This window comes from Sinocyclocheilus rhinocerous, unplaced genomic scaffold, assembly GCF_001515625.1.
Source record: "Sinocyclocheilus rhinocerous isolate Xijiao unplaced genomic scaffold, SAMN03320098_v1.1 scaffold1243, whole genome shotgun sequence".
NCBI lineage: Eukaryota > Metazoa > Chordata > Actinopteri > Cypriniformes > Cyprinidae > Sinocyclocheilus > Sinocyclocheilus rhinocerous.
The window spans coordinates 1,575,330-1,596,368 of NW_015626033.1; the positions used below are offsets into that span (position 1 = coordinate 1,575,330).

General features: G+C 36.6%; 4 protein-coding genes and 1 long non-coding RNA gene across 7 annotated transcripts in view; 3 read left to right on the forward strand and 2 right to left on the reverse strand.

Moving 5' to 3' along the window:
• The first annotated feature begins 103 nt into the window (after positions 1 to 103).
• ppa1b (inorganic pyrophosphatase 1b) lies at positions 104 to 5,040 on the forward strand. 2 transcript variants are annotated; one of them, XM_016512497.1, is made up of 11 exons: positions 104 to 239; positions 1,383 to 1,447; positions 1,825 to 1,878; positions 2,134 to 2,253; positions 3,340 to 3,426; positions 3,547 to 3,673; positions 3,764 to 3,891; positions 3,978 to 4,063; positions 4,293 to 4,368; positions 4,507 to 4,546; positions 4,721 to 5,040. In XM_016512497.1, the coding sequence occupies exons 1-11, from the start codon at positions 179 to 181 to the stop codon at positions 4,750 to 4,752; spliced, it is 876 nt and encodes a 291-aa protein (XP_016367983.1). In that variant the 5' UTR covers positions 104 to 178; the 3' UTR covers positions 4,753 to 5,040. The 2 variants fall into 2 exon arrangements, with proteins under 2 accessions (XP_016367983.1, XP_016367991.1); XM_016512505.1 differs by lacking the exons at positions 4,293 to 4,368; positions 4,507 to 4,546; positions 4,721 to 5,040 and adding an exon at positions 4,165 to 4,183 and having other exon boundaries at positions 107 to 239.
• Positions 5,041 to 5,670: 630 nt separating this feature from the next.
• LOC107708324 (GTP-binding protein SAR1b-like) lies at positions 5,671 to 8,965 on the forward strand. The gene is made up of 7 exons (XM_016512518.1): positions 5,671 to 5,831; positions 6,561 to 6,634; positions 6,718 to 6,837; positions 6,997 to 7,062; positions 7,251 to 7,354; positions 7,620 to 7,751; positions 7,849 to 8,965. Exons 2-7 carry the CDS (start codon positions 6,577 to 6,579, stop codon positions 7,963 to 7,965), a joined length of 597 nt encoding a protein of 198 aa, XP_016368004.1. The 5' UTR covers positions 5,671 to 5,831; positions 6,561 to 6,576; the 3' UTR covers positions 7,966 to 8,965.
• A 439-nt stretch (positions 8,966 to 9,404) lies between these two features.
• Positions 9,405 to 12,059, forward strand: LOC107708039 (peroxisomal leader peptide-processing protease-like). Its single transcript, XM_016512191.1, is given in 4 exon segments — positions 9,405 to 10,120; positions 10,267 to 10,397; positions 11,382 to 11,567; positions 11,856 to 12,059. Coding segments are annotated over 4 exon segments (1,236 nt in total). The 3' UTR covers position 12,059.
• A 2,077-nt stretch (positions 12,060 to 14,136) lies between these two features.
• Positions 14,137 to 15,472, reverse strand: LOC107707345 (uncharacterized). The gene is made up of 2 exons (XR_001636243.1): positions 15,331 to 15,472; positions 14,137 to 14,945 (listed from the first exon to the last, which is right to left on the reverse strand). It is a non-coding gene; the product is annotated as an uncharacterized LOC107707345 (long non-coding RNA).
• Positions 15,473 to 17,001: 1,529 nt separating this feature from the next.
• Positions 17,002 to 21,039, reverse strand: part of LOC107707351 (SPARC (osteonectin), cwcv and kazal like domains proteoglycan 2) — a 42,233-nt gene continuing 38,195 nt past the window's right edge. For both annotated transcript variants that reach the window (XM_016511350.1, XM_016511343.1), the window contains 3 exons: positions 20,026 to 20,088; positions 18,187 to 18,324; positions 17,002 to 17,801 (listed from right to left, as the gene is read on the reverse strand). In XM_016511350.1, coding sequence (XP_016366836.1) covers positions 17,656 to 17,801; positions 18,187 to 18,324; positions 20,026 to 20,088 — 347 coding nt within the window. In that variant the 3' untranslated portion in view covers positions 17,002 to 17,655. The remainder of the gene's footprint in view (positions 17,802 to 18,186; positions 18,325 to 20,025; positions 20,089 to 21,039) is intronic.

The following is a 21,039-nucleotide window of genomic DNA, read 5'->3' on the forward strand; positions in this document are numbered from 1 at the left end:
TTTCCTTTTACAAGATCTTCTAGCACTGTCTATCACTGCCGATTCACAAATCAGATGCACATACGCTTACGTCTTTTGCGCAATTCAGTCTCTGCGCATGCGCGATTTCCTCTAGCACGTCGCTGCTGCTGTATTTTTTACACACATCCTACCGGAATCAATACACAGAGCGCACAATATGAGTTTCTCCACTGAAGAAAGAGGAAACCCTAACACTTTGAGTTATAGGATTTATTTCAGTAAGTATGAATTCTGTTCTTCGGGGATTGGTGATGAGAAGTTTGTACGGTCAGGAGGACAGTTCATTGAATTAAGATGAAAGGGGCTGGGCCGCAAGTCCCACGTGTCGCTTTTTCTCGCGTCATTTATGACCTAAAACCTAAAAAAGACCTAAAATCTCAAATTAATAAATTTAACGTTTTTACGAATTAAGTTGGTAATCGGTCCATAAAGTTTATTGTAATTTCTGATTAACTGTAGATTTGTGCAAAGTTATTTTCAGTTTGAAGAACGTAAACCTGTTAAACCGGTTACATTTAAAAACCGAAACTCCCAAAAAATGATAGTATGTTATTATTACCAACGGTGCAACATCGCAAACAATATAAAATATATATTTGAATAAAATATAAAGTTACTAAAGCAGATACACTGGACAATTTTCCACAAAATTGGGTGTGCTTTGTTTATTTTAGTTGCCAACTGTGCATTAGACATCTCATCCTTAGCAGCAGCATGACGTCACCTGCTCTCTTCTGACAAGTAAAATGACTGATAAGTTATATGCACACAAGGCAAGATCATTATTATTAACGTGTGCAGTGTAAAGCAATAATTCACTTCAACAAAAATTCTGTCATCACTAATACATCAAACCAGACTTTCTTCTTTGGAACACCTAGTGAGAAGTTGTGCAGAATATCTCAGCTTTCTTTGAACATGAATAGTGGTGTGATTAATTCTGTTATGTTTTGGGTTATTTGATATGCTTCATAAAAGTCAATAAATGCATCCAAAACATACCATTTAAGTTTAAGTGACTGGGCTTGACCATAACATATTTCTGAATGTCTGATATACTCTTATAGATATAGTTCTTTAAATGATCACACAGATATATTCATTTTTTTCTTGCTTTGAAAAATAAAAACGGGGGGGGACTCATTGCATGTTATGTATCAATTTCAAGATAAACAATAGAGGACATGGTGGCATTTTTTGTTCAGTTATTTTTATTTGTGCCTTAATATGGAAATCAGGTGCTCAGCCAGGGTTTAAGTGATCAGATAACACTGATCAGATGAAATCAAGATCAGCTTCCTTTTTAAAATATTTATTTGTACAGAAATATGTTATGCAATAAAAAATGTTTTTTCAACCAGAGAACTCGGATGGAAAGTACATTTCACCATTCCATGACATACCTATGTATGCAGATGAAGCTCAGGTACAGTATGTTAATTTAATATGTTGTTAGTTTCTCTTCTCCTAGTCTCATTGTAGATCCCCCTCCCTTATGGGACCCCTTTGGCAGTGAACGGCCATTTCACAATCCAGCACAGTGTATATCAATCAGTTCTTTATCAGGTGAAGGTACTTGGTCTGTAAGAGGAGTGATCTTTACCCTTTCATTAATGTCATCTTAAATCGTTCAATACTTTGGACTGTCCTGATATCTTACCTGTGTAAAACTTTGATTAATCATTCTCATGGCTTTACATACATTTTTTTTAGTTATATGAAGGTTAACTTATTATGGGAATGACACATTTAGGCTACTTTCCCTTTTTTAATAAAAATAAATCGTTTTTATTTTCTCTGTAGAACATTTTCCACATGGTTGTTGAAGTACCACGATGGACAAATGCAAAAATGGAGGTAAACTATGACCAACAGTACAAAACTACACCACTTGCAGTATAACAGAATAAAACAATAGAATAGAGGACTTTGTAACAGGCTATTTATTTTGCAAGGTCATATATTCACAAACATGAATGGTTACAGTACAGTTAAAGGAAAAATACTTTTAACCTACATTTTGTGGTGGGTTGTGTATTGACATTCAAAAAAAAAAATGGACTCATCAACTAGTTGGTGTTTGTATGTATAACATTGTGGTTTACTTTTCAGATTGCTACAAAAGACCCACTGAACCCCATTAAGCAAGATGTGAAGAAGGGCAATTTGCGCTACGTGGCCAATGTTTTCCCCCACAAAGGCTATATTTGGAATTATGGAGCAATCCCTCAAGTAAGCTTTAAATCAGCACTGATTACACATTAAACACAAAGAATAAAACGGACAGAAGGTAGAAACTGCTTGAGTTTCTGGAATCAGTTAACTGTTTAAAATACTACTGTTCAAATGTTTGGGGTCAGTAATATTTTTTTTTTAATTCTTTAAATATTTTTTTGGAAAGAAATCTCTTATGCTCACCAAGGTTGCATTTATTTGATAAAAAATACAGTAGAATATTATGATATTACAATTTTTAAAAGCGGTTGTCTTATTTAATATATTTTAAAATGTTATTTATTTCTGTGATGGCAAAGCTGAATTTTCAGAAGCCATTTCTCCAGTCTTCAGACACATTAAACACAAAGAATAAAACGGACAGAAGGTAGAAACTGCTTGAGTTTCTGGAATCAGTTAACTGTTTAAAATACTACTGTTCAAATGTTTGGGGTCAGTAATATTTTTTTTTAAATTCTTTAAATATTTTTTTTGGAAAGAAATATCTTATGCTCACCAAGGTTGCATTTATTTGATAAAAAATACAGTAGAATATTATGATATTACAATTTTTAAAAGCGGTTGTCTTATTTAATATATTTTAAAATGTTATTTATTTCTGTGATGGCAAAGCTGAATTTTCAGAAGCCATTTCTCCAGTCTTCAGTGTCACATTCTCAAATCATTCTAATATGCTGATTTGCTGCTCAAGAAACATTCCATTCATCTTTTATATCATAATAAATATCGTTATGATCACAAAAGTGTTCATTTGTTTGAAAAAATCTTATTGACCCCAAACTTTTAAATGTTAGTTTATATGCATTCCATCTTCATGAACACAACTTTAAACTGATTATTTTAGTACTTGATGCTTTTAGTATGGCTTGTCAATATGAAAAGACAATTGTACAGATTTTCCTTAATTTCTGGAGAAATACATTCCATCTCACTGCATTCCAGTGATCTTGATGGAGAGTGACACAGTTTAGCATTATTCAAACTGAAATTAAAAACCTTTCTTGTAGATGTGAATTGCATGTGCCATTGTGTCTTTTTCCCCCCTAGATTTTACAACGACTTTCTTTAAATCTTTTCTGACAGACATGGGAAGACCCTGGGCACAAAGACAATGACACAGGGTGTTGTGGTGACAATGACCCAATCGATGTCTGTGAAATTGGAAACAAGGTATAGGTATCAGTGTTTGTCTTATTCTGTGAAATAAAGCCAAAATTATAAAGCAAGCTGTCATATGTGCAGCTACAGTTGAATTAGATAAACAAAACCCACAATGCTTGATCTTCACAGGTGTGCTGTCGTGGAGATGTTATCAAAGTGAAAGTCCTGGGTGTTTTAGCAATGATTGATGAAGGTGAAACTGATTGGAAAGTCATTGCAATCAACGTTGATGACCCTGAGGCAAAGGACTTGAACAGTAAGTTACACTCATTGCTTTCCACTTGACTTAGAAGAGAGACACATATACTGTATGTGATTGCTACCATTTTTCTGGTGTGAAATATAGACATTAGTGACGTGAAGCGACTCAAGCCTGGCTACCTTGAGGCCACTGTTGACTGGTTCAGGAGGTACAAGGTACCTGATGGGAAACCTGAAAACCAGTTTGCATTCAACGGAGAGTTCAAAGACAAGGTGTGTAGTTCCGAAAATTGTTGTAAACAAGCTTTAATTTGTGATTGGTCATATTTTGTCATATAAAAATGCTACATTTATTCCAGGACTTTGCCACTGAGACAATCAAAGCCACACATGGCTTCTGGAAGGCACTGATCTCACAGCAAACCAATGCTGGAGAACTAAACTGGTAAGGGAATGTTTCTTCAGTGGTCTGCATTTGTTTGCTTATTTTGCATAGTATTTTATTTCAGCTCTGACTGTTTGCACTTTCATTTTCAATCACTACAGATAAATCCTGTTGTAGACATGGTTTACTGCTGGAACACATCAACATGATATAAAATATAAAATAATTTTCTTTGCTTTCCCCCCCTTTTAACATAAGTCATGTTGCTTTTTTCTCTTTTACTGTGCAGCAAGAACACGTGTGTCTCAGAGGGAGACAGTCCATTCTGCTGTTCGGTAGATGAAGCCAAAGCAGTTGTTGACGGAGTAAGAACTTTGTTTTTGCTTTCAATTAATTTATTCACTGTTTTATTAATTGTATATACAGATGACTAGCATCAGTAGTGGTTCCTTATGACTTCACTATTGTGGTAACTGAAACAAATTTTTCTTTTCATTTTTCAGTCTTGCCCATGTGGAGAGGCTGGTCTAGTTCCAAGCTCAGGTTTGATTTCATTTTTGTCTCTTTTTTTTTTTTTTACAGTGAAACATCAGATCTCTTAAAAATCTGTCCATTTTTAAAAAATATTTTTACTGTTACTTATCCATTCAGTTTGCGTTTACACTTTTTCTTTCAAGATGTGACATGATATTTACTTTGTTGTGCTGTCTTTTTCAGTTGACAAATGGTTCTACTATGCAAAGAACTGAAGAACATAACACTGTGAACGGACCAGTCTGATCATGTTTCGAATATGTATGTCATTATCTGTCTAGAATAATGGTATTTTATGAAAACAGGGGCACTTAACACCTTATCTGGGGACTGAATCTCACATTAACATTTAGGGGAGCTAACCAATGTCTTGCTAAGTTAAGTTGTATTTGATAATGGTTAGATATTCTGTGTAACAGATACTAAAGTTAGCTAATAGTCTGGTCAAACTCAGGTACTGTAAAATTCTGAACAAATGCTTTAATAAAGCTTTTCTCATATGACACTACTATCAGACATTTTTGTTAATACTTTTTTTGTTCTGTATTAGATTGTCTTTACATAATTTAAATATTCTGTTGATTACTCCAACTCATGTTGTTTCAAACCCACGTGACTTTCTTTGTTCTGTGCAACAACGGATATTATGCTGGCAGCCTCATTTACTTTCATTGCATGTTTTTTTCCCATACAGTGTAAGTGAATGGTGACTGGAGATGCCATTCTACCTAGCATTCATGAAACAATGTCATACAATTGTGGAACAAAAAATGATGACAATTTTTTGGATGAACTAATGCTTTACCATGTAGAATTTCAACAACAGTTTAATATTTTTTTCCTACAATATTATGTATTATCAGTATTATGATTTCTAAAGGATCATGTAACAATTGAGTAATGCCTGCTGAAATATACGCTTTTCATAGTAATAAATTACCTTTTAAAATATATTAAAATAGAAAACAGTTCTTTTAAATTGTAATAATTTTTCACAATATTACTGGTTTTGACGAATGCAGCCTTGCAGTGAGAATAAAATACTTGTTTTAAAAACATTTTTAAAAAATCTTACCGATCCCAAACTTGAATGTAAAGTCTTAGCTGTCAGAAGAACCCACAGCCTCAAGTCCGTCAACATTTAGCAACCAGATGCCAACACATTAACCTACAATCGATCTGAGACCACCCTATGCAGCTACGCAGTTCCGGTTAAACGTCAAATTCGGGCTGTTTTTTAGCAGTAGAATACAGACCGGACTGACTGGTCTACAACAGAAGAGGACCCTTCCAGGTATTGACACGAATATTTTCCTATTAGAACGTATCGTGTTCTGTGCTGTTTGCATATGACGCGATTATAAATTTAGACATTGGCTACAATGTTTAATAGAAACATTTTTAACTAAAAGCCAGGTATTAAGGTTTCATCTAAAACGCCATAGTGAGCGTTTTTACCTTTACAATACCCTACTTTGCTCATTCAACTTCAGCATATCTGGCTGTTGTTTTGAGTGTGTTTTAAAGCGCCTCCATGGACAAGTTTCTAGAAAAACGCGCTTGGGCTGTGTATACTGCGATGTTTACATTTAAGGTACAGTTGGGGAACAGTAATATTTGCACATGTATTCATCTTAATTTACAATGCAAACCCTTATTAATGTGTAAAAATGCACTTGAATTTGAACGCGAGTTGCTGTCATTTGAGTGACAGCTATGTCTGTGTGCTATATCCATGGCGTCAAGTGACAAGGTCTCACAACTAGAAATAGTTTCTTGCGCATGTTGTGTGCGGGATATTGGTTAATAGCTACGAGGGGGTTTATGTTTCTTTTCTTAAATGCACTCTTGGAGACAAAACGTTAACTTGGGTCATTTAGTAACGTAGTATCAGCTGTTTTTCACCTGCTTACAGTAGATTTAGGTAAAGAGCTTATTCTGGAGTTAGCAGAGCCCCTTGAATAGTCTTGGATCTTGTACTGCATTGAAACAATTCTCTCATTCTGCTGCTATTTTATTTCAGGGAACAGGCTACAAAAATGTCTTTCATATTTGATTGGCTGTACAGAGGATTCAGCAGTGTGTTACAATTATTAGGTAAAGTATCAGGCAGATACTGAAATGAACAAATAATAATGTAGCTGATTTTTTTGTGCTTTCATAATCTCATTTCATTTTAGGACTCTATAAAAAGTCTGGGAAATTAGTTTTTCTAGGATTAGACAATGCCGGAAAAACAACATTATTGCACATGCTTAAAGATGATCGACTTGGACAACATGTTCCAACACTTCACCCTAGTAAGTTGCCTAAAGTGCAGCATGTTTTACTCTTTTAATATGAGCTGTATACATTTTAAAGGAAAGTACAAAAACAGAATGGCTTATTCTTACAAATTGAATTCTGTATGTTGAAGCAATCATTGTACACAATGTACCGTATCTTGTCTTATCTGTTAGCATCTGAAGAACTGTCTATTGCTGGGATGACTTTCACAACATTTGACCTGGGTGGACATGCTCAAGGTAAATATAGAATTTATTAATAAATGATTAATGTATATTTGGAATTAAAATTTCAGAATTTAAAAGAAAATCACCGCTATAGTTAAAAGGAGATTTATTTGAAAAATATATATAAACAAATTTGTTTAGAAATTCTAGAACAACCTTAAACACAATGCAAATTGATTTGATCTATTCTCAATCCTCAGCAAGAAGGGTTTGGAGGAATTATCTTCCAGCAATAAATGGGATAGTGTATCTTGTTGATTGTGCTGACCATGAACGTCTACTAGAAGCCAAAATTGAGTTGGATGTAAGTCTACTTTTTACTTGTTTTTATAAATATAATCAATGGTTTTGTCTATGACCAGTTATTTACTAATGAATGTTTAACTTTGAACACATTCAAACTCTCAGAAAAAAGGTACAAAGTTGTCCGCTCCGTGAAAGTTTTGTACCTATGTTTGACAGTGCAAAGGAACATCACTGCACTAATTTAAATTTCTTCCCAGTCCCACCAATCAAAAAACAGCCATGTATTTGAATAATAATGAGGGCACCTTGCTTTTTAATCATAGGCCCTCTTAACTGATGAAACCATCTCCAATGTGCCAATCCTTATTTTGGGGAATAAAATCGACCGTCCAGAAGCCATTAGTGAGGATGCGCTGAGAGGAATGTTTGGACTTTATGGACACACCACAGGAAAGGTAGGTCATTGAGGTAATATATTTATTACTTGTACAGTATATTTAACACAATGAATGATATTTTCTGGAGCAGTACATGGTCTTTTGTCTCACACAGGGGAATGCATCACTGAAAGAACTGAACCTGAGGCCAATGGAAGTCTTTATGTGCAGTGTGTTGAAGAGACAAGGATATGGTGAAGGTTTTCGATGGCTTTCTCAATATATCGATTAACATATTTAATGTGTTTATTAATTAAAAACCTGTGTATCCTATTTATTAATTGATTATTTATGTTGTAAAGAAACTAGTAACCAGGGGTGTTATATATATATTATCTGAGCCAATAAAATCCAGTGTGGTGATAGAGAAGTATCTGAGATATGCATTCATTCAAGCTACAGTAGCAATTACTTACATAAGTTATGTTTACCTTAGCAGTAATTTATGCTGTTTTCTTTTCTAAAAGCAGGGATAGAAATACAGTTTGCTTTAACAGTTGACTGAGCTGGGTTATTTTAAGAGGTGGCATCAAGTTACAGAATGCTTTTTTCAATCCAGTGTCAATTTTATGCCATGTGAAAGGTAAACATACTATTGAACATTTAAAACAAGTATTTTAATCAGGTGAACATCACTTGTGCTGTGAAATCATCAGAAGATACAGAATCAGTGTTTTTGGTTTCACGTTACATTACCTCAGTGCCTTAATGTTGGTGGTTTTTCCCCTAGTTCTGTATTTCCCACCTGTTCAAAGGAAAAACTTCTGAAGTGATTTGGTGTGCATTGCCAGTGTATACATGCTTGCTTATCAAAATGACCTGAGATTTAAAATGAAATATTTCTATCTAATATATTAAAAGTGCAAATATTTGATTTGTATGTAGTATTTTGATACTTTTAAGACTGTGCTTATGTAGCACTCAGTGCCAGTGATGTCTACATTAGCCTGTTTCAACATTAAACTACCTGACTGTGTAATGAGTACTTGTTGACTGCCATCTGTAACTTATTTGCAGTTATGGCATGAGAGTATATAGGCTTTTTTAATTAATAGAAAATATGCCTGTGCAATAGAAAATGTCATATTACTAGGTCACTTTTACCCATACTTGTAAATAGGCTTAAGTGAAAGGATTGGGAGTTTCAATGCTGCTTATCTTTTGAAATGGCTGATTATGTACATGCCACATGTAGCACTTTGTAGCATTTATGCACTGAAGTAAGCAAACAAAAATAAAAAAAAATATATATTTTCTGTGTGTACTTTGATCTCAAAGAAATCATACATATATGTAGGCCTATATGAAATTATTAATCGTAGAAAGCAATTTTAATAAACATTTAAAACAATTGTGACATTCTAGTCAAGTAAAAAAAAAAAAAAAAAGGTTATTTGGCCATACTGAATCCTTTGTGACGTGACCATCAGAATGAACGAGCACATTGTTGCACAAGAACCCAGTCCAATGTATAAACGACGTCTGATTTGTTAACGAAACTTTCTTTGGAGTTGGATCTTTTCAATGAATCTGATGAACCGGTTAACAAACCCGGTTAATGTCTCGTCTATTTATTTACAAAGCGAAAATGACTCGTTCACGAATGGTTTGACGGACATAACGATCGTATTTTTATGTCTGGGAACGTAAAAGAATCACTGAACCGGTTCTATGAAACGAATTGTTCAGATCTTCAAAGGGTCTGATAACTGGAGCTTTTGTAGTGGCACATTGGATACAGAAGTTCTAGAAGACTCCAGGTTTTTAAGTTGGTTTGCACTTTTAAAAGTGCCCACTTCATCCTCATGCACCTGTAAGGAAACTATTCCATGGGTGAAGAGTGGCAGTCTTAAAAAGGGATGTCATGTTATCGCATGTGGGTCTCCTTTCGGTGGTCTCTGTCCAGACCTCTTCATGAACACAATTAGTAAAGGTATAGTTAGTAATCTGGCAGGAGATGCGAATGCCCTGATCCTGACTGATGCCCGCTGCTTGCCTGGCACCGAAGGAGGTGGTGTGTTTGTTAGCAAAGAAAGCAGATCTTACCTTGTGGGTTTGATCGTTTCACCACTGTGCTGGAAATCAGATGAATGGATTGGGCTGACACTTGTGTGCTCGGTTCACCTGATTCTGAAAAACATGCCACAGGCTGGTGCCATCCAGGAGTCGCTGATAGAAAAGTCATCTCAGTTAATTACTGGCTCTCTTCAAGCTCCATTAACTGCAAACCGAAAGCCAGGCTCTGAATTTTACCCTGGAGTGGTGCTGATTGAGAGCGGCCAGCTGTGGGGTTCTGGTGTGCTGCTAAACCAGAATTTGGTTCTGACCTGAAGGCATGTGGTGAATGAAAAATCTGTGCTTACAGTCAGAGTCAACTTTGGAGAAAGGTAATGGGCTTTGAATTCATTCATATTCATAATTATAAGGCCTAAAGAAGTGACATTTTGTTTGGTGATCTTTGTTAAAACTTACACGTTATTGGTATTTTTAATCACCATGGGATTTGTAATAATATCTAAACTTTCCACCTCAGATTTCATGCAGTAAGTGGTAAGGTGCTGTATTCATCAGCACCATCATCTCCCTTTGATATCGCTGTGGTGGAGCTTCAGGAACCCCTCGTAGACTCAGTAAAAACACAGTTTACCACATACTTTCACCCAGGTAATGTGCTGCAAACCTGTTTTATTGAAACTCATATTTAGCATGTTTGTTTTGAGATTTTGGTGTGATTTTTCTGTGGATGTCTAATGCCACCAACATAAGAAAAATTATATTTGTTCCTTCCAGTGTGTCAGTTTATATATGTGACAACCTCATATCCAAATATCAGGTGGTTTTGTATCGATTTTGACACTACATTTATATTTTTATATTTAACTCCAGTCTTTTACATACAAAATATGTATAACAAAACTATGGAAGCTTACTTCTGTCATAAGAAAAAATCATGCTTTGGTAAATCATGTAGAAATAAACAGGCAAAATTGTGACACACTATGTCATAATTCTAAGATAATTAACAAAAAGTCGAAATTATGAGATAAAACGTCATAATTATGGCATGAAATGTCAAAATTATGAGAAGTCATAATTATTTATGACATAAAAGTAAAAATTATTACATAATTATGACTTATGGCACTATGGCATGCAAGTTGAAATTATGGCAAGTCAAGTGACAAAATACACATAAAAAGTAAATATTAGGACAGCAATTATGACAATAAGTCAGAATTGTCAAATTATGACTTGTGTCATTTCAACATAAAAATTAGTGTAATAAAATTTCAGTGATACTTACAATTTCTTTTAACTTGACTATTTCAGATTACACAGAAATCCTGCTTAAATTCCTGCATCCCTTAAACTGATTTTATTTTAATCAGATACAAGCAAGTGAACATAATGACTGGTCAAAACAAAACATTTTTCTTTCCAGCACTATGTATCATGCTGAAAAGGAACATAGATACATTTAAATATATTACTTACAGAATGATGACTATATATACACTAACTCATTTAACACATTTAAATGTATTATAAATATAATGATCCATTTCAGTTTATATACAATATTTTGTAACTGTGTGTACTTTGTCCATGTGCAGCACCTGGAATTCTCATGTTGTGTGTGTTTTTTAGGTGAGGATGTGCTTGTTGTGGATTATGGAGCTTTAGGGAGCAGCTGTGGCCCTTCATTGACCTCAGGGATCTTATCCAGAGTTATTACCAATCAGTCACGGCCTGTGATGCTGCAGACTACTTGTGCAGTGCAGTCTGGAGCCAGTGGTGGTGCTGTGGTCTGCTCTGCCACTGGGGAATTGCTAGGTAATATCATTACACGTTTAATTTTAAGTAGTTAGGAATTAAAGGAAAATGTTTTGTTTATCAGAACATCAACCAGTTGTTCAGTAAAAATGCAGTATTCAGTGGAGATTGAAATATACAATACCTTCTCTAACCAGAAGGGGGCACCATGTGACCAATTAAGCATATTTTTCTCCCTTATAGTTCGGCATCAAAGCATTCCAGCTCTCATTTGATGACAATGTCTGTTTAAATCAAGCTTTCGTAGGCTTTCTCATGTTTTTTTTATCTTCTATATTCCAATATTAGGTATCGTGTCCAGTAACACAAGAGACTTTGCAGCAAAAGTGACATATCCCCACCTGAACTTCAGCATCCCAGTGACTGTTCTGGAGCCTCTGCTGAGACGTTTTGCTCAAACGGGAGATGCTGCTGTGCTTAAGGTCTTAGACAGTGCAGAGGAAGATGTCAGGAAGATATGGAGACTACAAAGCCTTCAGAGCAAGCTTTAATCAGTCTCCAAATTAGTTTTTTTTACATTTTAATCAGATACAAGCAAGTGAACACAACGACTGGTCAAAACAAAACATTGTTCTTTTCAGCACTACGTATCATGTCATATAACTACATTTGTAACGATTTAGGATTAAAAAATACATATAATTTTTTTTTTCAGTCCTGGTTTCTAATTCCAATTTTAGAGTGTTTGCTGCACTGGATCACTAATATATGAATGTGTGCCAACACTAAAACAATGCAGTATTATAGCAGAGCTTCATCATATGCTTTTTTGTAAAATAGTTAGAAACCAGGGATGAAAACCTAAAACGGTTAGAAACCAAGGCTGAAAACTGTTCTCTAACTATTTTAGATTGATGCCAAGCAAGCTACACTGGATTGCTAAAATGTGAAATGTGTGTCAATAATGAATCAGTGCAGTATTATAATAGAGTATAATAGCAGATAATTATAATTTCATCATGCACATTTTTTCTTCTTAATATTAAATACGGTTTAATTTTCTTAATGACAATAAGTGAATATTTGAAAGATGTGTTTACATCATGCCTTCTATTAAAGTGAAAATATGTCTTCTTTTTTGAACCCTCTGGTGACTCTTGTATGCCTTGAGAGCCAGCTTTTGTTGGGTATTTTTGGTAGTTATTATAAATTGCACTTGTTCAAAAAATGTGTTTAAAAGTGGGTTGAAAAGATTTGTTTTCTCATGTCTCCAGTATCACATGAAAATTAGCATGTCGCAGAGTCTTGGGAGTAATTAGGAGAACAAAGGAACAGCACTTTCAGGCCCAGTGCCTTTAATCATATTCAGGCAAGAAAGATGACACACTCGGACAAAGAAACATGCAACTAAATGCAAATATACTGCAACTCAGCGTAAATATAATGTTTTCTAATCAGTAAATCCAAGTATTTACAGTAATAATGGCATGTACAGTACAATACAATCATACACTAGTCCAAGTGGTATAACATCACTGTTAGCAGACTCATGTACACTGCTGAGTAAGACATCAGGACATTCACTATTGACTTTTAATGAGCAGGCCATCTTTCCACTCCATCACACCAGCAAGGTGGCGTCATATATGATAATCCACAACTAATTTAAATATCGTCAAGATTCGTCTCAATGACATTTGGAGGATTTATATACTTCTGTAGACGCCGCGGTACATTGATGAATGTGTTTATGCTGGGGATGTTACCATATCAAATGCATTTTCTCTTGCCTATGTGGAGCTTCGAAATCCCGTCTGAGTGAATTAACATACCAGGCCGAGTCTGTAATTCATACACGTTTTACAGCATTTTAACCCTAAAAACTGATGCTTTAGATATTTTTTACTGCGGGACTCATGTACTTCACCTTTAGTCATAGATTTTAAGATTCAGATCTTGAATATAAATCCCTGCAGCACCATAGGAACATTACAGCCAACACATCTTTCACTGCAAATGATGTGAAGATCTGATTAGAAGACATCTGCAAAGACAGATTGGTCCCTTTGGGTATATGAGAGAGAATATGTCAGAATGCATTTTCGAAAGCTCATTCCTGCCTCTCCTGTTCATCCATACACTGCCTCGTTATGTTGCATCAGAAGTACCGTATTACAGCCTGACCTAGTGGAGTATAAGCAAATTCTATTATGACAGACATATGAAACCAGAGCGCACATATCTCAGGATTTATGACTGTCCATTTCAAAGAAAACAATGATTTGGACGTCGGGCTGAGGGAGAAAGCTACTGCATTGAGGCATAATTTATATGAAAATATAATGCTTTGCCATCTCTGGTTTCGGTGGATTATTACACAAAAGACAGGGAAAAAAATAGTGCCTTTAGGACAAGGATCGTCTTGTAGAAATGCATTGTGTATTTCTGGCAAGTAGCCTAAAATCGGTTGTAGTTTGTGAGCGTGGAGAAACAGTTCTTCAATTACACTGACAAGGCTACTTTATCTCAAGACATTTATGACTATATCTACTTCAAGGTAGCAACGAAATGATGCAGAGACTGTTTCAGTCAGAACAGGGTAACAGTCTTAGCTTTTTGAGCTGAGCTAAGCTAAGCTAACTTAGCTCTTGATGTTTTTGGACTTTGTGTCTCTTTGTATTTATAGTGATCTGTGTTCATATATGCTAAATCATTTGGAGGACATTTAAAAGAATTCACAGAAACTCTAACAGCAAAAACATTAGCAGCAGTCTCAGTTCCCAAAGAAAGCAGTTGTTGATGGTCGACAGAAGATCTAATGAAACAGGTTAGACCCTGAAGCCTGTCTATTTTTATATACATACTTTAAAAAGTAGCTTTAGACTTAACAGGTATCATTTCTGAATGTATAGTGACGAAAGTATGTACTTATTAGACTTGCATAAGAATGCATCACATCACACCTATCAAGCGCCTAATTCTGAACTCGTGTTTGCAGATGCTAGAGACTGATTCAGGAGAAAACTCTTGCACTTACAACAAAAATATGATGTTTCACAAGTATCCATAAGCCCAATAATCGAAAACTCTTTCCCAATACCGTAATCTCACTACAGCTAACACTAACCAAGCCGCCCTCCCCCCCGTCCTCCCCAAGTCAATGCTGTTTGGAGTGCAGTATAAAGATGACAGACCCTCCAGTGTCCACCGTTTAATGTCAGAAGATAGAGCTGCCTCTGTAGAAATGGGCCACAGAAAGCTACGTCGAACAAGGTGAGAATCACGTTTCGTTTTACCAAATGTATCCACCGTCATCTACCTCCCCCACCTCCCCTTCCTCCTCCTCAGCCTCCTCGCCGTTCTCCTCCGCCTCCTTTTCCTCCTCATCTTCCCATCCGAGCCCGCTGCCAAAATCGCCAGAATACATGACCACCTCGTCTGCAAAAGGGAAATGTTGTTAAAAAAAATATTGCAAGCGATTTAGGCTAAACAATATGCGCTTGGTGTGAGAACAATAAACAAACAGGAGATGTGACTTTGACTTTTGGCTTTTTAATCGCTATTTTATGTCCAGTCAGGGGATTTGTTCTTATCACCTGCAGGTCCGTCGCAGCCAGTAGTAATTAATCTTAAGGACCTTTATTTCAGTGAGACAACTGCTCTTTTGGAATGGAAATGAACCTGGCCTAATGAATGTAGCACTTGGTCTTCTGTCAGATGGGTGACTGATGATTTTGTGGATCTAAGCCCTAAGCCCTGTAGCTACAGAAAGAGCATTGTCCTCTGTGTAGTGTGTGTGTGTGTGTGTGTGTGTTGTGCTCACCACAGTCGGGGTTGCCATGGATTCTGGAGCCCATTAACTCTCCTCCATGCTGGTCCACACACCAGCACTCCCCTCTGCTCTTGTCACACTGCAGTCTCCTGTAAAAGCCGTCCTCATCACAGCTGGGAATGTATGTATCTGAAACAAGTAGGGAGAGAAACACACAGACACGCACGCTTTGAGAACATTTTACATTCATTTTCATATCCTATACAAAATGAGTGTTGCATCACGGGTGACATTGCAAACTAGTTTGCATATTGCTGTAAATCATGTGACAGACTCAAGTGACACTGCTCATTGTAATGCATAAAATGTAACCTTGGCGAGGGTTGAGGGCTGGGTTTCTGTCTACAGTGTCTCGAATCATGATGCACGATAAAAAACAACTGCACGGTGTAATAAACATATATATGTCCACATAATCATCATGATCTATTTAGCAATGAAATGCAGGATTTAACCCTCTGATGCACTGAGTGTACTAAGGGACAAATCTTTAAAAGCCCGTTTTAACCATTCAGAATGTGATGTTATATCCTAACCACCACCACCACCACGGGTGATTCCATTGACCCTTACCCATAATTCAACCTGACTGTCCTATTTATGTCTTTGTGTGCTTTTTATTTACGAGAACATAAATTAAGCAGCTGGTGCAAGTGATGACCATGTGCAACTCTAAAAAAAAGAAAAAAATAAAGAAAAATAAATTATATATATATATATATATATTGGAGGATTCATTTTCTTCTGTAGATGACGCGGTACATTGATGAATGTGTTTACGTTGGGGATGTTACCATATAAAATGCATTTTCTCTTGCCTGTGTGGAACTTCGAAATCACGACTGAGTGAATTATCATACCAGACCGAGTCTGTAACTCATACATGTTTTACAGCATTTTAACCATAAAAACTGATGCTTTAGATATTTTTTACTGCAAGACTCATGTACTTTACCTTTAGTCGTAGATTTTACGATTCAGACCTTGAATATAAATCCCTTCAGCACCAGATTTACACCTAGGAACATTACAGCCATCTTTCACTGCAAATGATGGGAAGATCTGATTAGAAGACATCTACAAAAACAGATTGGTCCCTTTGGGTATATGAGAGAGAATATGTCAGAATGCATTTTCGAAAGCTCATTCCTGCCTCTCCTGTTCATCCATACACTGCCTCGTTATGTTGCATCAGAAGTACCGTATTACAGCCTGACCTAGTGGAGTATAAGCAAATTCTATTATGACAGACATATGAAACCAGAGCGCACATATCTCAGGATTTATGACTGTCCATTTCAAAGAAAACAATGATTTGGACGTCGGGCTGAGGGAGAAAGCTACTGCATTGAGGCATAATTTATATGAAAATATAATGCTTTGCCATCTCTGGTTTCGGTGGATTATTACACAAAAGACAGGGAAAAAAATAGTGCCTTTAGGACAAGGATCGTCTTGTAGAAATGCATTGTGTATTTCTGGCAAGTAGCCTAAAATCGGTTGTAGTTTGTGAGCGTGGAGAAACAGTTCTTCAATTACACTGACAAGGCTACTTTATCTCAAGACATTTATGACTATATCTACTTCAAGGTAGCAACGAAATGATGCAGAGACTGTTTCAGTCAGAACAGGGTAACAGTCTTAGCTTTTTGAGCTGAGCTAAGCTAAGCTAACTTAGCTCTTGATGTTTTTGGACTTTGTGTCTCTTTGTATTTATAGTGATCTGTGTTCATATATGCTAAATCATTTGGAGGACATTTAAAAGAATTCACAGAAACTCTAACAGCAAAAACATTAGCAGCAGTCTCAGTTCCCAAAGAAAGCAGTTGTTGATGGTCGACAGAAGATCTAATGAAACAGGTTAGACCCTGAAGCCTGTCTATTTTTATATACATACTTTAAAAAGTAGCTTTAGACTTAACAGGTATCATTTCTGAATGTATAGTGACGAAAGTATGTACTTATTAGACTTGCATAAGAATGCATCACATCAAGCGCCTAATTCTGAGCTCGTGTTTGCAGATGCTAGAGACTGATTCAGGAGAAAACTCTTGCACTTACAACAAAAATATGATGTTTCACAAGTATCCATAAGCCCAATAATCGAAAACTCTTTCCCAATACCGTAATCTCACTACAGCTAACACTAACCAAGCCGCCCTCCCCCCCGTCCTCCCCAAGTCAATGCTGTTTGGAGTGCAGTATAAAGATGACAGACCCTCCAGTGTCCACCGTTTAATGTCAGAAGATAGAGCTGCCTCTGTAGAAATGGGCCACAGAAAGCTACGTCGAATAAGGTGAGAATCACGTTTCGTTTTACCAAATGTATCCACCGTCATCTACCTCCCCCACCTCCCCTTCCTCCTCCTCAGCCTCCTCGCCGTTCTCCTCCGCCTCCTTTTCCTCCTCATCTTCCCATCCGAGCCCGCTGCCAAAATCGCCAGAATACATGACCACCTCGTCTGCAAAAGGGAAATGTTGTTAAAAAAAATATTGCAAGCGATTTAGGCTAAACAATATGCGCTTGGTGTGAGAACAATAAACAAACAGGAGATGTGACTTTGACTTTTGGCTTTTTAATCGCTATTTTATGTCCAGTCAGGGGATTTGTTCTTATCACCTGCAGGTCCGTCGCAGCCAGTAGTAATTAATCTTAAGGACCTTTATTTCAGTGAGACAACTGCTCTTTTGGAATGGAAATGAACCTGGCCTAATGAATGTAGCACTTGGTCTTCTGTCAGATGGGTGACTGATGATTTTGTGGATCTAAGCCCTAAGCCCTGTAGCTACAGAAAGAGCATTGTCCTCTGTGTAGTGTGTGTGTGTGTGTGTGTGTGTTGTGCTCACCACAGTCGGGGTTGCCATGGATTCTGGAGCCCATTAACTCTCCTCCATGCTGGTCCACACACCAGCACTCCCCTCTGCTCTTGTCACACTGCAGTCTCCTGTAAAAGCCGTCCTCATCACAGCTGGGAATGTATGTATCTGAAACAAGTAGGGAGAGAAACACACAGACACGCACGCTTTGAGAACATTTTACATTCATTTTCATATCCTATACAAAATGAGTGTTGCATCACGGGTGACATTGCAAACTAGTTTGCATATTGCTGTAAATCATGTGACAGACTCAAGTGACACTGCTCATTGTAATGCATAAAATGTAACCTTGGCGAGGGTTGAGGGCTGGGTTTCTGTCTGCAGTGTCTCGAATCATGATGCACGATAAAAAACAACTGCACGGTGTAATAAACATATATATGTCCACATAATCATCATGATCTATTTAGCAATGAAATGCAGGATTTAACCCTCTGATGCACTGAGTGTACTAAGGGACAAATCTTTAAAAGCCCGTTTTAACCATTCAGAATGTGATGTTATATCCTAACCACCACCACCACCACGGGTGATTCCATTGACCCTTACCCATAATTCAGCCTGACTGTCCTATTTATGTCTTTGTGTGCTTTTTATTTACGAGAACATAAATTAAGCAGCTGGTGCAAGTGATGACCATGTGCAACTCTAAAAAAAAGAAAAAAATAAAGAAAAATAAATTATATATATATATATAATTTAATAAGTAATGCCTCAGAGGGTTAAAGACAGATTGTTTTTTTGTTTTTTAGGGTTAAGCTTTTCCTTTGACACTTACCCATAATTCTACATGACTGTCTTCTTTTTATGTAATTGTGTTTTATATTTATGACAACATAAATTAAACGAGGCTGACAAATATGGTGATACTCCTTGAACCTCTGGAATATTTATCATAATCTTGCATAGCAATGGACAGATGTATAGTCCTCTCAAAATATGCAATTAAAAAAGGCAGAAAATTATTATATTTCTGTTTTAAAAAATAATATAATAAGTAAAAAATAAACATTTTTGTATTGTGATTTAACTATAAATGCATTATAGTGTTAAACACAGGTTGCACTTTCTAGGTTAGGCTTTTTCTTAGGACTGTCATCTTTTCTATTTTTGAACATTTATTCAACATGGCTGGCAAAAGTGGTAATGCACTATGGAATATTAATATTATATTTTTTGGAATGCACAGATGTGTAACTCTCTTAATATGTATCATATAGGGGAAAAAAGGTTTATTTTATAGGTTTAGATATTACAATAGGAGATTTTCTTCCTTTTGTGATTTAATAATAAATGCACCTCAGAGTAAACATGGGTTAATCTTTCACAATAACAATGAAACACTTTATTTGTATTATATACATTGATATTTGTTCTCAGGCTTTGGGGGCTGTTTGCATTTTGGCTGCCTCTGATAGGCTGAAGCATCTGCAGCATGTCCTTGGAGAGTCCTAAGAGCGCTGCAGCCAAACATGCAGCACTGCCCACAGCCATGAGCGCCGCTCTAATCCACACACCTGATTAGGGGCTAATCTCAGCCTTGTGCTTGTCATCTGTTAAATGAAACTCCTCTAGAGTCACTTTTGCCAGAGCCGCAAAGCCTCTTTGTTTTTCAGAGTTTACATCTTACCTCCCTTCTGCCTCGTTTTCCTTTTACAGACCTTCTTTCTTCCATTCTTTCTTCTACAAGTTGTATATATTCTATATAACCTCTTTCTCTGGTTCTCCCTTTGTTCCTCTCCTTCACACCTTAATTTGCTTTTCCCGCGATAGTACAGCGAGTCTCAGCGGAGCGTTCATTCATACCTGGATTCTTCTTGGCTCCTTCTTGCACTTGGATTCGCTCTAGCTCAGCCAGGCAGGGAGGCTCTGTGGACGAAAAACAATCAGTGCCTTTAGGGAAGAGCCAGCGCTAATCTCCTCCAGACAAACGCTTCACACGAGCTCCTCCACCAACTCCCAGATGAGGCGGCATTACACCAGGGCTGCTCTCCGTGCAGCCGCACAGTCAAATCACACTATCACACTATCACACCCAAACACAGCCACATTTTAAAAGTGGCACAATAGACAGTTCTAATCTCTAGTTTTATGGCAATACAATTCATGAAAGAAAGACTAAATTACATTTTGAGTTATAGAACTTGCTTTAAATAGGTTTTGAACAAAATTAACACCTGTTATAGAATATTTCTATATTGCAATTTTCTCTTTAATGCCCTGAGGTGAAATGTACAACCTTCTTATAATACATTAGAGGAATATTCTTCTCAAAAATGAAAATTCTGTAATAATTTACTCACCCTCAAGTCATTCAAAACCAAAATGACTTTCTTCTGAGGAACACAAAATAAATTTAGCATAATGTCCAAGCTGCTCTTTTCAATTCAATGAAAGTAAATGGTGACCACAGCTACCGAGGAGGAACCAATATGCCCAAAAATTAAAAAGAATATTTCTCTTTTTAAAAAAGGTATCCTCTTTAGATATAGAGATTCTTTCAGAGCAGATCACTCTACAGATGTAACGAAGCGTCACTCGGAGTGGGATCCATAAGCAGGCTTTATTTACAATCGTGGTCAAACAGGCAATGGTCACATACCAGCAAACACAGTGACAGGGGGCAAACACAATCGTTGTCAGTAAACAGGCTAAAAGTCGGGGCAGGTGGCAATGAATCACAACTTAGAGACAAGGCGGATAATCCAGAAGGCAGGTAGCAGAGTATCATCAACGAGGTACAGACAGGGTCACAACAGGCAGGCAAAACAGAGAAAAACGCTCAGAAATGTAAACCGCAGTAAAACAAGACTTCGCAAT

What these genes read in the sequence shown, in the direction of transcription:
- ppa1b (XM_016512497.1), top strand. Translation starts at nt 179, where the DNA reads ATGAGTTTCTCCACTGAAGAAAGAGGAAACCCTAACACTTTGAGTTAT. An exon ending in GAGTTATAGGATTTATTTCA is followed by an intron (nt 240 to 1,382) that starts GTAAGTATGAAT and finishes TTTTTCAACCAG; the next exon opens with AGAACTCGGATGGAAAGTAC. An exon ending in TCTGTGAAATTGGAAACAAG is followed by an intron (nt 3,427 to 3,546) that starts GTATAGGTATCA and finishes TGATCTTCACAG; the next exon opens with GTGTGCTGTCGTGGAGATGT.
- LOC107708324 (XM_016512518.1), top strand. Translation starts at nt 6,577, where the DNA reads ATGTCTTTCATATTTGATTGGCTGTACAGAGGATTCAGCAGTGTGTTA. An exon ending in CAGTGTGTTACAATTATTAG is followed by an intron (nt 6,635 to 6,717) that starts GTAAAGTATCAG and finishes ATTTCATTTTAG; the next exon opens with GACTCTATAAAAAGTCTGGG. An exon ending in CCTGGGTGGACATGCTCAAG is followed by an intron (nt 7,063 to 7,250) that starts GTAAATATAGAA and finishes CTCAATCCTCAG; the next exon opens with CAAGAAGGGTTTGGAGGAAT.